We start from the raw sequence: 14754 nt of genomic DNA, 5'->3' as shown, positions 1-14754 counted from the left end.
AAATAAAGCTGTTTGGCCAATGGTGAGGCAGAATAAGGTTAGGCAGGACATTCTAACTACAGAGATAGGAGAGAAGAAAAAGAGAGTAGAGGGGACCTCTGCTAGTCACGGCCAGAAGAAGCAAGATGTAAAGTACCCGTAAGCCATGAGCCCCGTGGCAAAGAACAGATTTATAGAGATGGGTTAATTTAAGATGTAAGAGCTAGCTGGCGAGAAGCCTGAGCCAGTAGGCCACACAGTTCATAAGTAATATAAGCCTCTGTGTGTTTATGTGGGTCTGAGTGGCTGTGGGACCGCAGGGCCTCGAGAGCCAGGCAGGACCAGGAAAACCTCCAACTACAGGTCTTTGAAGTGTTTAAAGATTATCTATCTACCTGAAATATATCTCTGTGTGACCTAGAAAACCTAACATGGCTATAAGTTTGACTATTAAAGATGACTATCAATCTGTATTTTTTAATTACATATTACATTTTAAAATAAGTTACATAAACATATCTTAAGAGTAGAAATATAGATACAGTATATTCAACAAAATTGAATTTAAATTTGTATCAATAAACTAAAAATCCATATTAATGTAAAATATGTAAGATTAATAGTTGTTTTTTTTGATTAAAGTAGATTCAATAATCTAACATTTTATCCTATCATTTCTGTATCATACATTTCTATATCATATCCCCCTTTCTTCTTTAGAAAGAGATTGACTATGACCATTAACCATTTATAACCAACCCCCTTTAAATGAAAACAAACATTCATAAACAATATTTTGGGAATTTGGTCATAGTTTTTTATATTACTTCCTGCTGACTGGGGGTGCTGGTAATCTTATGTGGATCTTGAGAAAATTTAAAATAACAGTCAAGTCCTAACTGGGGTATTGTGCATAGTTGGTCCATCTCAGCCAGCAGCCTTGAAGCTGTTATGGATGTTGGATCACTTGGGCCATTTTTCCCATCAGAGACCTTTTAAGGGGTCTTGCTTAATCAAACCATATTAACCTGGAAGCAATTCACAGCTTCTCATCTTCTGTGGAAACAAAAGCAGAACCTCTCTCCCAAAGCAACATATCCTTAGACCCAAATTTTGAAGTCAAGATACCTTTAAATATATATATATATATATATATATATATATATATATATATATATATATATATATGTATGTATATATGTGTGTGTGTGTGTGTGTGTGTGTGTGTGTGTGTGTGTATGTTGGTTTAGCTTAGCAGCCCCCACAATCAAATGTTTCTCTGCAGTTAGCTCATTAACAGTCAAAAAATTTTAAAAAAACCACTGTAATACACATAATCCAGACTCTGTATATTTTCCATCTTTACATGGCTGACTTGTTTTGTATTACTTTTACTGTCTCTTTAAAGACTTTATTTTTTAAAACTATTTGTTCTTTTTATAACTGCCTATACTATTTTTCCCCTCTCTCTCTCTCAAGCCTACATATATTTTTTAAACACACTGTGACCTTTTCAGAGGAGTTTTTTTGGTTGGGATTTTTTTTTTCTTCTGAATCTGTCTTTATTTTGTATCTGTAATCCTTTCCTGATCATTGCTTTAAAATGCTAGGCGGGCATGGCTAGGACCAAAGTGGTGGTTTTGGCTGCTGGCTCCACCCCATTTGGCTTCCCAACATAGCGCAGTTACCCAGGAGAGTCACGTTACCCTCCCAACTCAGGGGTCCATCTGCCATCAGGTAAGGTTCAGCTGGCCCACAAACCTTCTTGTCTGTATGAGTAAAAGCTAACACTGTCCCGCATGTAGCATGCTGTGCAGCTAGGAGACATCTCTGTGTACTGCTGCAGGGTGAACCCACCATGCTGTGCTCAAGCCCAAATGCTGTGGTGTCTCTACCGTGGGGCACATGAGACACAACTAGAAAGCTGTTTTTGGCCCCATTTATGTGTTTTAGAACCCTTTAAAAAAAAAAAAACTTTCTCAGGTCTTATGTGGAAATTCCTGCCCCACATTGGACACCAAATGTAGCTGAAGGCTTTTCTGTGTCCTGCCTGGGTCCACAGCCGCTTATGAAATATTCACTCAGAGGCTTATGTTATAATTGTTTGGGCTGAAGAGATGACTCAGCAGTTAAGAGCACTGACTGCTCTTTCAGAGGACCCGGGTTCAATTCCCAGCACCCACATGGCAGCTCACAACTGTCTGTAACTCCAGGTCCAGGGGATCTGATACCTTCACACCAATGCACATAATATAAAGTTAAATAAATTATTAAAAAAAATAATTGTTTGGCTGATGGCTCAGGCTTATAAGTGGCTAGCTCATACATTTAAATTAACCCATTTCTACTGATCTGTGTATTGCCATGTGGCCTGAGGCATACCAGTAATGCTCCGGCATCTTACTCCTCTGGTGGCTGCTGGCATCTCTCTTGACCTGCCCCTTCTTTCTCCCTATCTCTCTGCTTGGATTTCCCACCTGGCTCTTATCCTGCCTTGCCATAGGCCAAAACAACTTTATTTATTAACCAATGGGAGCAACACATATTCACAGCATACAGGCATCTCACATCACTTTTCATGACAGTGAGATATGTCTCCTCCTGGAAGCACGGATCTATTTCAGAGATGATGAGCATCAAAGAAACTCTGTATGGAGTTTGTTTTCTTTATGGCAAAAGCTAGCCATGTGGGCAAAGAAACTGCCCTTGCCTCAACTGCTGACAGTTACTGCCCAAACTGGACCAGCAGGACACAAGAAAGATGACTGTTGAATTTTGCTAAAACAAGGTGGGACAGTCCTTCAAAATTTCCTGCTTCACAGGAAAGTCTGTCAGATATGCTAGGCTGTAGGCCAAAGGTTGATGCCCCAACGTTGCAGAGAAACATTGGGTCACTGTCCAGCCAGTCTGATATCCCTGTCATTAGGTAACATTAGGTAATTCTGGAGTCTTTGATAGAATTGAAGACTATACAGTCATAGTTAAAATTTTTCTTAGTTATGATGAAAGGGTAAATTAGATATAAAACTTTGGACTCACCAAGATAGGATGGATAATTGAGTGTTTGCTCTGATTTTGTCAAATGCAAATAGACTGGATATTGTAACTGTAATTCTTGCTTGATAACTGTTTTGTTATGTAATTTTACTATGTTAAAGTTAAAACCTTCCTTTTGATTAGACAAAATGGGAGAGATGCTGTGGGATGATGATCCTTCTGTATGCTGTGAATATGTATTACTTTCATTGGTTAATAATAAAGCTGTTTGGCCTATAGCAAGGCAGGATAAAGTTAACTGGGACAAATCAAACTGAGGACTGGGATGAAGAGGGGGGGATTTGAGAGAGGTGCCAGCCAGCCACCCAAGATGCAAGATGCCAGAGGACTGGTAAAGTCATATACCAGGTGGCAATACATAGATTAATAGAAGTGGGTTAATTTAAATGTAAGAGTTAGTCAATAATAAGCCTGACCTAATGGCCAAGCATTTTATAATTAATATAAGCCTCTGTGTGATAATTTGGGTAGTGGCTTCTGGGTATTTGGGAGCAGATGGTCAGGACAGAAAACTCTGCCTCTGTTTACATAAAAGTCCCGATCTAGGGCAGATTGTGAGAAGTCATGAGCAGAGGTAGAAGCATCTAGAAGATGAGCAATGATAGCGGAACTGAGACTGTAGTTGAGAGACTTGGAAATTATAAGCCCTAGCTGATGGTAGAATTTCAGAAGTGCCAATCTAAATCCTGGGCAATGGCTTCTAGCTGATGCCCTGGAGAGTGTTAGAAGCCCAGCTTATGAACCTCTCTGGAAGTAGGAGCTGCCCCTTTGCCTCACGATGACATCTACCCTGAACAGGTAACCCAGCTAGCTGTTTCTGACAGAGATCTCACTTTATGCAGTGTTCACTTTGGCCTGGTGTAGTCTAAACAGCAGGCTGCCGGTTGGATCTGCAGTAGACAGGAACAGTCTTCCGAACCCTGTGAAGTCCAAAGACGGTTCCTTTCCCTGCATTCTCCCACAGAATGTCGCCCCTCCTTTTTGTTTGGTTCTGTTTTCTAAGGATGTTTGTGTTACTGGGTCATTCTCATGACAAAGACATTATTGTATCAAACCTGGAGTGACTTTGTTTCTATTCTCTGTACCTTCATAGTAACTTCTGAAGGGCACAGAAAACAGCAATCTCAGTCCCCGAAGCCCTTGACACATGGTGACATCTTCAATGGCTATCTGCAGGCACTCCGCTGCTTTGTACAAAGTCAGCATATATAGCTTGTGCAATGTGGGCAGGTCAAAAGGGAAGGTACACAGTCTGGGTAGTGGGGCTCAAGCCAGGATTGGATATTTCCTATGTCCGTGAGGTTGATGGGTTAACTCTTCACTGGGTGTTGATTCCTAATACATTTCAGCAGGGGATGGAGGCCAGAGCAGGAGAACTCTGCCATATATTCATAAGACTGGAGAAGATGTCAGGTGTGGTGTATTCCTTTAGTCCCAGCATTCAGAAGGCAGAGGCAGGCAGATTTGAGTTCGAGGCCAGCCTGGTCTACAGAATGAGTTTCAGGACAGGCACCAAAACTACACAGAGAAACCCTGTCTCAAAACAAAACAAACCTAAAAAACAAAACAAAATTTCTAAAATTTATTTATTTATTTATTTATTTATTTATTTTTTGGTTTTTCCAGACAGGGTTTCTCTGTGTAGCTTTGCACCTTTCCTGGAACTCGCTTTGGAGACCAGGCTGGCCTCGAACTCACAGAGATCCGCCTGCCTCTGCCTCCCAAGTGCTGGGATTAAAGGCGTGTGCCACCACCGCCCGGCTAAAATTAATCTTTTTGGACAATATCTTCCTTGTAGTCCAAACTGGCCTTGAACTTCTGGCCACCCACTTGCCTCAGCCTCTTGCATGTTGAGATTACAGATGATTCCAGCTCGTTTTGTCCTTTATTTTTCATTTATGTATATATTTTGCTTGCATGTTTATCTGTGTATGTCAGTAGAGGGTGTCAGACCCTTGAGAACTGGAATTAGAATGGTTGTGAGCCACTGTGTGGGTGCTGGGAACCAAACCTGAGTCCTTTGCAAGAACAGCAAGTGCTCTAAAATGCTGAGCCATCTCTCCAGCCTCTTGGTTTTGCTTTGATTTGTTGAGACAAGCTTCCAACTCACAGTAATCCTCCTGCCTCAGCCTTCTGAGTACTGGGATCACAGGCATGGGCCACCACATCTGGCTTTACAGGCTATTATTAAAACAACAAATCAATAACAGCATCAAATGCCTGGAACAGTTGATTCTACAGAAGAAATCAACAACCAAGCCTGCTCATACCCGGAGTGGAAAACATGCATTTTCAGCAGGGATGGTTAGAAGTTCTATTTTGCATGTTAGGCATAATTGTAAGGTGAATTACTAAATGTTGAATACAATAAGCAGTAAGAACCACCACTGGAATTTGAATTGGTAAAACAAACAGCTCATTTTGAACACACATACTAATTCTCTTGCCAAATTACTTGCAATTTTCCAGAAAAATTTTGTCTTCCTCCAGGGTGGATGAAAATCCACAATTCAGCTCAACATCACCATCTAGTGGTGAAATGAATTCATAGCACATCCCCCCCCACCCAAACTGCTTAAGTAAAGGATCCCGAGAGACCCTAACAGTGTAAAGGAACGACGGAGAAGGATCGGTGGAAAGTTGAAATGTAAATTAAAAGCTTTATTGGATAAAAATGTTTAAGGCTAAACAAGACTATAAGCAATCATTATTTTACATCTCTAAGACAGAGCTAAATCTCTAGAAATGCAAAAAGGCCTCTACCTTAAAAACAGCCCCCGCCCCCAATACATATGATTTGGGATAGCCGTCACGTACAGCAAATGTACCCTGTACTCGTTTATAATGCTCTAGAGCCCTAACACTAGAGAGAACCACCTGTGCTGGGTTTTGCCAATTTGACAAACAGAATTGCCTGGGAATCTGAACTGAGGAACTGCCTCTGACAGGTTAGTCTGTGGGCATTGACTAACAGGTTAGTCTGTGGGCATTGACTAACAGGTTAGTCTGTGGGGCCACCCCTGGGCAGGCGGCAAGAAAGCTAGCTGAGTAAACATGGAAATGGAGCCAGTGAGCAGCGTTTCTGTCTCCAAGTTCCTTCGTGGCTTCCCTTGACAACGGACTATGCCCTGTAGGTGGAGATGAACTTCCTCCTCTCGGCCGATTTCTGCCCAGTCTTCTAACACACCAACACCTACAGAGAACCACACTAGGACACCATCCAAGAAGACAGACCTAAAACTGATTTAACTTAACCCTGGAAATAGCATCTGCCATAAAAACCAACACATTTCAGAGCTGATCGGTATTAACAAGATTTGCCTCAGGGTGTCTGTGGAGATCTGAGCTCCGGCTGTCCCTCTTGTTATCTCTCCTTTGGAGTCTTCATTTTGCTCCACAGGGAGCATGGGAAACCCTGATCCAAAAGGTCTTATGAAAACACTGCAGCTTTCAGTAAAGTGTGAGAAGCCACCAAAAAGAGGAGGTGCTCACCTAGAGGTCAGATAAACACATCGGTAAGTGCTGCGGTTTATTTGGCTACAGCGGGTCTCTCCAAGCACCAGAGCATACAGGCTGGCCCTTTGTCCCAAAGGTATTTCTGAAGGGTGGCTTATTCTTTATTGTTGATTATTATTTTTGGTGGGTGGGCATGTGTGCCACAGAGCACATTTGTTAGAGAATAACTTTGTGGACTGGATTCTCTCACCTTTATGCGAGCTCTGGAATCGAACCCAGGCCATCAGGTTCGTGTGGCAATCGCCTTTACTGGGTGAGCCGCCTTACTGGGCCAAAGGTTGCTGTATTATACCTCAATTATTAAAAATGCATAGACTATGTGGGATGCAAAGCAGGAAGTTTCCCATATCTACTAGAGGGAGAAAATTCGTAAAAAAATTTTTGAAAGACTAAAAATATTTGATTTAACAGTTGAGTACTAAAAAATGAAATTGGTAAAAATATCTATGCTGTGCCCTTTATACTAAAGTGCTTCTGGCTGTGATATGTAGGCACCTAAATACGTTTTGTTTGTTTCCAATTCCACAATGGTATTTGTAGTGTGAAAATGTGCCACTGTCTAGACACTTTAATATTGACTTTTGGGAACACAGTGGACGCTGGCTACATCACTGAGAAAATCCCCTGCTTAGCACTTAGGCATATCTTCACTGCTAAAATGGAGTTTCTCTCTCTTTCTTTTTCTTTTTTGGTTTTTCGAGACAGGGTTTCTCTGTGTAGCCCTGGCTGTCCTGGAACTCACTCTGTAGACCAGGCTGGCCTCGAACTCAGAGATCTGCTGTCTCTGCCTCCCGAGTGCTGGGATTAAAGGTGTGGGCCACCACACCAGGCTTAAAATGGAGTTTCAATAATGCACTTAGAATTGATTCTTTTTTGCTTGTTTTCTGTTTTGGTAGCAGGAATTCATTTCTAATGTTGCTCCCACATGAATGACAGTTGGCGCCAAGGTGCCTGTCTTTGGGCACCACTTGATAAAGGGCAGTGACAAGCTAGCATTGACAGGAGTAGATGGCCCGCACCACGGCGGCCGTCTGTCACTCTTCATCCTCGTCCTCATCGTAGTACCGGTTTCTCTTGATCTGTTCCTCTACAGACAGCTCTCTGACCACGTCCCCCTCCCAGAACCCGACCTCTTGAGACTTTTGATTCGGGGTGGTGAATTCTTTAGTAGGAGCGGTGTCTACAAAGCCGGACCAGCTTGGAGACTTGGGTTCTCGTGGAGACGGCTGCGCGAGGTCATTGCTCTCATCCTCATCTGTGTTCGCTCCATTTTCTATGGAATTCTCGCTCTCCGGCTCCAAACTGTGACTGTCCTCGCTCCTCCGCACGGCTTCGTCGCTGGTGGAACCCTTGCTCTGCCTGCGTGGTTTTCCCACACTCCCGTTCTTCCCAGAGGCTTTGGCATCCTCCATTAGTTTTCTTTCTGTCACCACCCCTCCTCCAAACTCCTCGCTCTGCTCCGACGCGCTCCACCCTTTCCTAAGAGGTGACGTCATCTTGGGGCTCTTGATGGAAGAGGTTCGAAATGAAGCCGCTACAGTGAACGGGCGGCTCCTCTCCTTCAGCGAAGAAGACCGCCTCAGCTTCTTCAGGTCCAGATCTACATCCTCGGGAGCCTCTGTCTTGCTGGTTTCGTCCTCAGGGGGCCACTTGGGCTTGGAGACCTTGAACCCTTCCTCCATGGCACTTCCCGGACTGCCAAGCTCGGCGGGGGGCGGCCAGGCGATCCTCAGCTTCTTGGTCTCAGCGGGCTTATCTTCCTTCTCCCGCTGAGAAGAGGCCTTGGCTTCCATACTTGCCGCCAGGACACCCACCTTGGCGATGGGGGCATCTTCTACCCCAGGGCTGTGGGGGGTCTCCCCTGCATTTGGAGGCTGGGCTGGTCTCTCTAGGGTTTCTTCATTTTCATTCTTGCTGGCCCAAAGATCCTTATGTGGTCTGTGGCCAAAGCCCTCGTCGTAATTGCCCTTCGACTTAAAGAGTTGATTGAAGTGAGGCTTACAATAGATTCTTCCATGTAACGATGCATATGTTCCTAGACTGTCATCAAAAGAGGAAACAAAGTCAGGGAATCTTCCTTTATACTCCCCTTTATATCCGAAGGCTTCAATCTAGTAATTCCAGTATTTTCCAAATATGGTGAGAAACTCTCCTCCCCCATTTTGGGTGAGCTATATCCCCAGTCCTAGGAAAATATCTTTAAAAGCACATAAATGACTTATCATAATACCTCTCTCTCCTCTCTCTTCTGCTCTTCCTCTCTCTCTCTCCTTCCCAAGAAAGACAGGGTTTCTCTGTGTAGCCCAGGCTGTCCTGGAACTCACTCTGTAGACCAGGCTGTGTTGCAGAATATTATTTCAAGGTGTATTGCTTTTGTTTATGCTCTGGAATGTTTGTTTAATGATGCAAAGATGTGTCTGATGAAATAAAATTCACCTGCGGTCAGGAGGCTGCGTCAGCAATAGCAGACAGGAAGTGGTGGGGAGGAGCCAGGTGAGAAGGGCTTGTAAGGAGGGGTGAGGAGAAGCAGGAGAAAGGAGAGGAGGTGAGCGACTTGCTATTCAGCCTCTGAAAAGCAGAATTCCACCTTAACCTTTGAACCTGAGTTCTTTAGAGGGACAGAGGTCTAGTTAGGTTCCCTTTGTAGCTTCGTGAGAGTTGGAGCGGAGGGAACAGATTTCCCTCAGGCTACGGTCCTTGCGGCCTAAACCACTGCTGGTAGCAGCCGAGATGCAGTTGCTGATTCGGACAGAAACCATTTAAAAAAAGGACAAGGCTGGCCTTGAACTCACAGAGATCCACCTGCCTCTGATCTTGAGTGCTGGGATTAAAGCTCAGCCCACTGTAATGGCCTTTAAAGGATCCTAACAGGGGCTGGAGAGGTTAAACACTGGGTGCTCTTCCGGAGGACCCAGCACCCACACGGCAGTCAGCAACCATCTGTAACCCCAGTTCCAGGGGATCTGATGCCACCTTTTAACCTTTGCAGACATACCTGCAGGCAAAACACTCAGATACATATCAAAAAAATTAAACGGCCACAGCAATGACAGCATTCCCCCCAAAGAGATACATGTTTTGTTGAAAAAAATTAATTCAAAGCCAGTCGGTGGTGGCGTGCACCTTTAATCCCAGCATTCTGGAGGCAGAAGCCGGTAGATCTCTGAGTTCGAGGCCAGCCTGGTCTATAGAATGAGTTTCAGAATAGCCAGGGCTACACAGAGAAACTCTGTCTTGAAAAACCAATCAATAAATAAATTAATTAAAAAAATTAATTCAGGAGATACACTGCAGCCACCGCCATGAGAAGCAGCATATGAAGACGCTGGTAAGCCACCAGCCACGTGGCAAGGTATAGATTTATAAAAATGGGTTAATTTAAGATAAAAGAACAGTTAGCAGGAAGCCTGCCACGGCCATACAGTTTATAAGTGATATAAGCATCTGAGTGATTATTTTATAAGTGGATTGTGGGACTGCGGGGCTTGGGGAACCTGGAGAGAAGCCCTCCAGCTACAAATGGCGCCCAACGGCTCGAGTTTCCACCTTAAACCTGAGAATATTTAATAACCAATTCTAAACAGAGCCAAAAACAGGTTCCTGCTTCTTGTCTCATACCGGCAGCTAGATGCTGCAAAACGCAGGTTTGAACACTGGCGGGTTCCTGGCGGGTGCGTTTGACCGGCAGTATGGCGGAAATGAGGCGTCTGCCAGTGGCACATTACGCTGTGTAGTAGATTTAGTCTTTACTAGTATTAAAATAAAAAAAAAAAGAGGTTTCTGGGCTACACACTGCTTTGATAAAAGCTTAGACCCACTATTTCTGAGACTTAATGACTCACAGAACTGGCACAAAACGTACAGCCGCCGTGTTCGAAAGCTGAAATGGGCGGAGCCAGCAGCCACAGCGCTGTTTCAGTCTTAAAATACTACAGTTTAAAGCAATAGATTCACAATATGTAGGCTTAAAAGAGACAAAAAAAGATAAATTAATATAAATAAGCCACGTAAAGATGGCTACCACACAGAGAATCTGGATTATGTTGTCTTTGATATTTGTAACTGAAGAAAAACATTTGATTACAAAAGCTGTTGAGTTATGCCAAAATGTATATTTTAAAGGTACCTTGACTTCAAAATTTGGATTTAAGGATATGTTGCTTTGGAAAAGAGATTCTGCTTTTGTTTCCACAGAAAGCCAAAGGCTGTGGATTTGTTCCAGATTAAGATGCATCAGGTTTCACCAGCCAAGACCCCCTGAAAGGTCTCCGATGACACCATGGCCCAGATGATCCAACATCCAGAGCGGTTTCAAGGCAACTGGTTCATACAATACAGCCTCAAGGACTACCCCATAGGCCTAAAATTTTCTTTGTATCCCCATAAGATACAGCGCCCCCCTCCAGCAGGAAGTAGTAAGAGATGCTACGCCCAAATTCCCAAATATACCAAGCTGGCTTTAGAGGTGGAATTGGCTCACTCCCCCTCTAAACCCAGACATATTAAAAAAATAAATGGTTAAGAGATTCTTGCGTCCCAAATCAAAAGAGCCCTCTGGTGTGGGACAGAGAAAAACCAATATTTTTATTTAAAACAGGTTGATTATAAATGTGATCTCTTTCTAAAAAAGAAAAGGGGATATGATATAAATATATAGGAAGATATAGAGATGATAAGATAAAAGGGTAGATTAATGAATCTACTTTTAAAGAACAACTTGTTTAAAATGTTTTACATTGGTATAGATTTTAGTTTATTGATACAAACTTGAAGTTAATTTTGTTATACTGTATATATGTATTTCTATTCTTGTTTGAGGTATTATGTTTATGTAACTCATTTAAAATTGTAATGGATAATTTAAAAATAGATTAATAATCAGTCATCTATGATAATCATATTTGTAGCCATGTTAGTTAAGTCTTCTAGGTATACATAGATATATTTCAGATAGATAGGTAATCTTCAAACACTTCATAGACCTAGAGAATATGGCATTTAAATAACTTAAAATTCTGTTGATATGAGACACAATTGCTCCTGGCTGCACCAATTGATCCAGAGAGAATGTTGGGCTTCTAAGACATTTCCATTTGGAAGTTTGTCTTTTTGGCACAAAATGGCCTACTGGGCAAAGAACTGCCTTGCCTTGATGGCTGACAGTACAAATGCAATGCTGTCCTTTCTGGACAAGCGGGACACAAGGAAAGCGACCACTGTACTCTGCCAAGACAGGGTAAGATGGTCTTTCAGAATCCTGCTTCTGAAAATGGTCTGTCAGATACTCTAGGCCTGTAGCCAATTTAAATGCACCAACAATGCTGAGAAACATTAGGTGACTGTCCAGGCTGCCAGCTGTCTTGGTCTACTCTTGCAAGATTCCCGAAAGTTGCTTGCATCCATCTACCATTTCTCAGGTACCATTATGTTCCTTCTCAGGTCTTTGATGTGGTTGAAAACTAGATAGTTGTAATTTCCTTAGTTATGATAAAAGATAAGTTAGATATAAAACCTTAAACTCACAAATATAAGATAGATAGGACATCTTTAATATTGTAACTGTAATTCTTGCTCGATAATTGTTTTGTTATATGTAATTTTACCATGTTAAAGTTAAAACCTTACTTTTTAAAAAAAAGAAAAAAAGGGGAAATGCTGTGGATATCATTCTATATAAATAAAACACTGATGGCCAGTGATCAGGCAGGAAGTAGGTTGCCAGGCAGGAAGTAGGTGGGACAAGGAGAGAGGAGAATATTGGGAAGCGGAAGGCTGAGGGGAGATACACTGCAGCCACCGCCATGAGAAGCAGCATATGAAGACGCTGGTAAGCCACCAGCCACGTGGCAAGGTATAGATTTATAAAAATGGGTTAATTTAAGATAAAAGAACAGTTAGCAGGAAGCCTGCCACGGCCATACAGTTTATAAGTGAAAAAAAAAAAAAAAAAAAAAAAAATTAATTCCGTGGGCAGAAAAAGAAGTAAAGAGTGGAGACCCCAGAGGCCGGTGTCCGTGCAGTGTGAGGAGTGTTCCCCAGATGGAGCTGCCACTGGGTCCAGCTGTGGTCAGGTACAAACCCCATAAGTACCCTGTAGATGCCAGGATGTCTTTCAAGAGTACTCTAGGATACTTTCTTGGGAAGGAAAGATGGAGAAAGTAACATCTTGGATACTCCCTTCTCCAAAACTATGCAATGAAAATTAATGTGAAACACTTCCCCAATCTGCCATATGGGTAGTTTTGAGTCCTTCCCTTTCTTCCCACCTCTCTTCAGCATGGGGATTGAACCCAGGGATTTATGTATGCTAGACATTCTACCCCTGTGATACAACCGTGGCCCTCTTTTTCACTTTGGGTGACATGGTTTCAGTAAGCGGCTCAGGCAGGCCATGATCTTGAGGTCTTCCTGCCTCAATACCCCACTGTAGCTGGGATGCCATGCCCATGGCATGCCTTGGGGGTGTAAGTTTATGCTTCTAAGACACCACAGGAAAGCATTCTGCTGAAGTTGGTGATGGGTGAGGGGCCTCAGTAGCAGTTCACAGTATTTTAGGGTTCAGTTCTAACACACCAGAGCATCAAGAAGTCCCCAACACCATCATCATTCTGTATGACGGAGCTGACACTAAACAGAGCCTTTTACTCTACCAGGAGCCCCAGGACCAACAACACCTTTCGTGCTCATGTGCTAAAAGCCGGGGCCCCTCTGAGCTCTCACTATGCAGACAGACAGAGGGCCGCCTGGGACTGACTGACTCACCTAAGTCTGTTGTTGCAGTAGGAGCAGCGGAAACAGCTGATGTGAAACACCTGCTGGTTGGCCAGGAGTCGTTCCATGGGGTACACGGTCTTCTGACATTCCACACAGATCTCTTTGGCGGGTGCCTGAAACTTCTAGAGAAGGAAGCGGACAATTTCAGCATCCGAAGCGATGGCTTGCTACTCTGCTGAGATGGGCCTAGGATTTAATTTATCTAAGGGCCATTCTCCTGGGAACCACGCCTGCTCAGGTTCCACCAGCTGACTTGTTAGAACTGGGAGGCTCTCTTGAATTTCTGTACCAAACTGTGTGGCTGCCCTGAGTGTAGAAGCCTTTCTTTGCGGTCAGGTGGGTTTGGGCTGTGTTGCAGAGCAAGGTGTACACAAGCTCTCTCTCTCTCACACACACACACCCTACAGAAAACATTAAAGATGGAGATCTGTAGTTAGAAGGGCAGGGAGTAGGAGAAAATGAAATCATAACACAAGAAAGAAGTTCAATCCATGTGGCAAGTATAAGGAGACAATGATATCAGCCTGGGGGTTGGGGACCCTAACACTCATGCAGAAGAAAAGCATTAAGCTTTGGGAACTAGGTGAAGGCATTCCAATTTCAGCAGAACATCTTTTGTTACTCTCTGGATGGGTTTTATTCTAGTTTTTTCTTTTCTTTTCTTTTCTTTTTTTTTGGTTTTTCAAGACAGGGTTTCTCTGTGTAGCTTTGAGCCTTTCCTGGAACTCGCTTTGGAGACCAGGCTGGCCTCCAACTCACAGAGATCCGCCTACCTCTGCCTCCCGAGTGCTGGGGTTAAAGGCGTGTGCCACCACCAGCTTATTCTAGTTTTTTTAGACAGATTTGTGTGCTGCCCAAGCTACCCTCAAACTCATCATATTTTCATGACTTTTATTCTCCTGCCTCTACTTCCTCAGTGCCAAGAATATATGTACAAGCCACTAATCTAAATATGGCATATTTAAACAGCTTTTTACATTTATTCTTCTTTTATTTTATTAGTGCATAAGCGCACACACATCATGGTGCCTATGTGGAGGTCTGAGGTCAACTCTGGGAAGTTGGGTCTCTCCTCCTTCTGTATGGGTTCTGGGGATCTGACTCAGGTACTCAGGTTGGCACCAAGTACCTCTACCTGCTAAGCCATATTGCCTGGCCCCAAGTTAGGCATATTTTTAAACAAGCCTAAACTGACACACGAATGCAATAATTTGTAAGAAAAACAAACCACATCATTAGGATTCCAGAAGGAAGCATTGCCTACCAAATTGCCTATAACACGTCTGAAAACCAACAGAACAAAAGCAAGCCCCGGGAAATGTTATAGTTAATGACTACAAATTTATGAACTACTTGCAAACTGTGGAATAAGAGCTGTCACGTTGTTCAACACAATGATTCAATTTCTAAAAATATAAGAGCTGGGGA

General features: G+C 43.1%; 1 protein-coding gene across 2 annotated transcripts in view; it reads right to left on the bottom strand.

Annotated features, from left to right (window-relative positions):
- Nucleotides 1-5671: 5671 nt before the first annotated feature.
- Lima1 (LIM domain and actin binding 1) overlaps nt 5672-14754 on the bottom strand; it is a 108613-nt gene continuing 99530 nt past the window's right edge. For both annotated transcript variants that reach the window (XM_028874591.2, XM_028874592.2), the window contains exons 10-11: nt 13315-13448; nt 5672-8592 (exon numbers count right to left, since the gene is read on the bottom strand). In XM_028874591.2, the coding sequence (XP_028730424.1) occupies nt 7587-8592; nt 13315-13448 (1140 nt within the window). In that variant the 3' untranslated portion in view covers nt 5672-7586. The remainder of the gene's footprint in view (nt 8593-13314; nt 13449-14754) is intronic.

The sequence above is a fragment of the Peromyscus leucopus genome, chromosome 20 (assembly GCF_004664715.2).
Source record: "Peromyscus leucopus breed LL Stock chromosome 20, UCI_PerLeu_2.1, whole genome shotgun sequence".
In the NCBI taxonomy this organism is placed as follows: Eukaryota; Metazoa; Chordata; class Mammalia; order Rodentia; family Cricetidae; genus Peromyscus; species Peromyscus leucopus.
The sequence above is the reverse complement of the archived record's forward strand: the minus strand, read 5'-3'. Positions and strand labels throughout refer to the sequence as shown.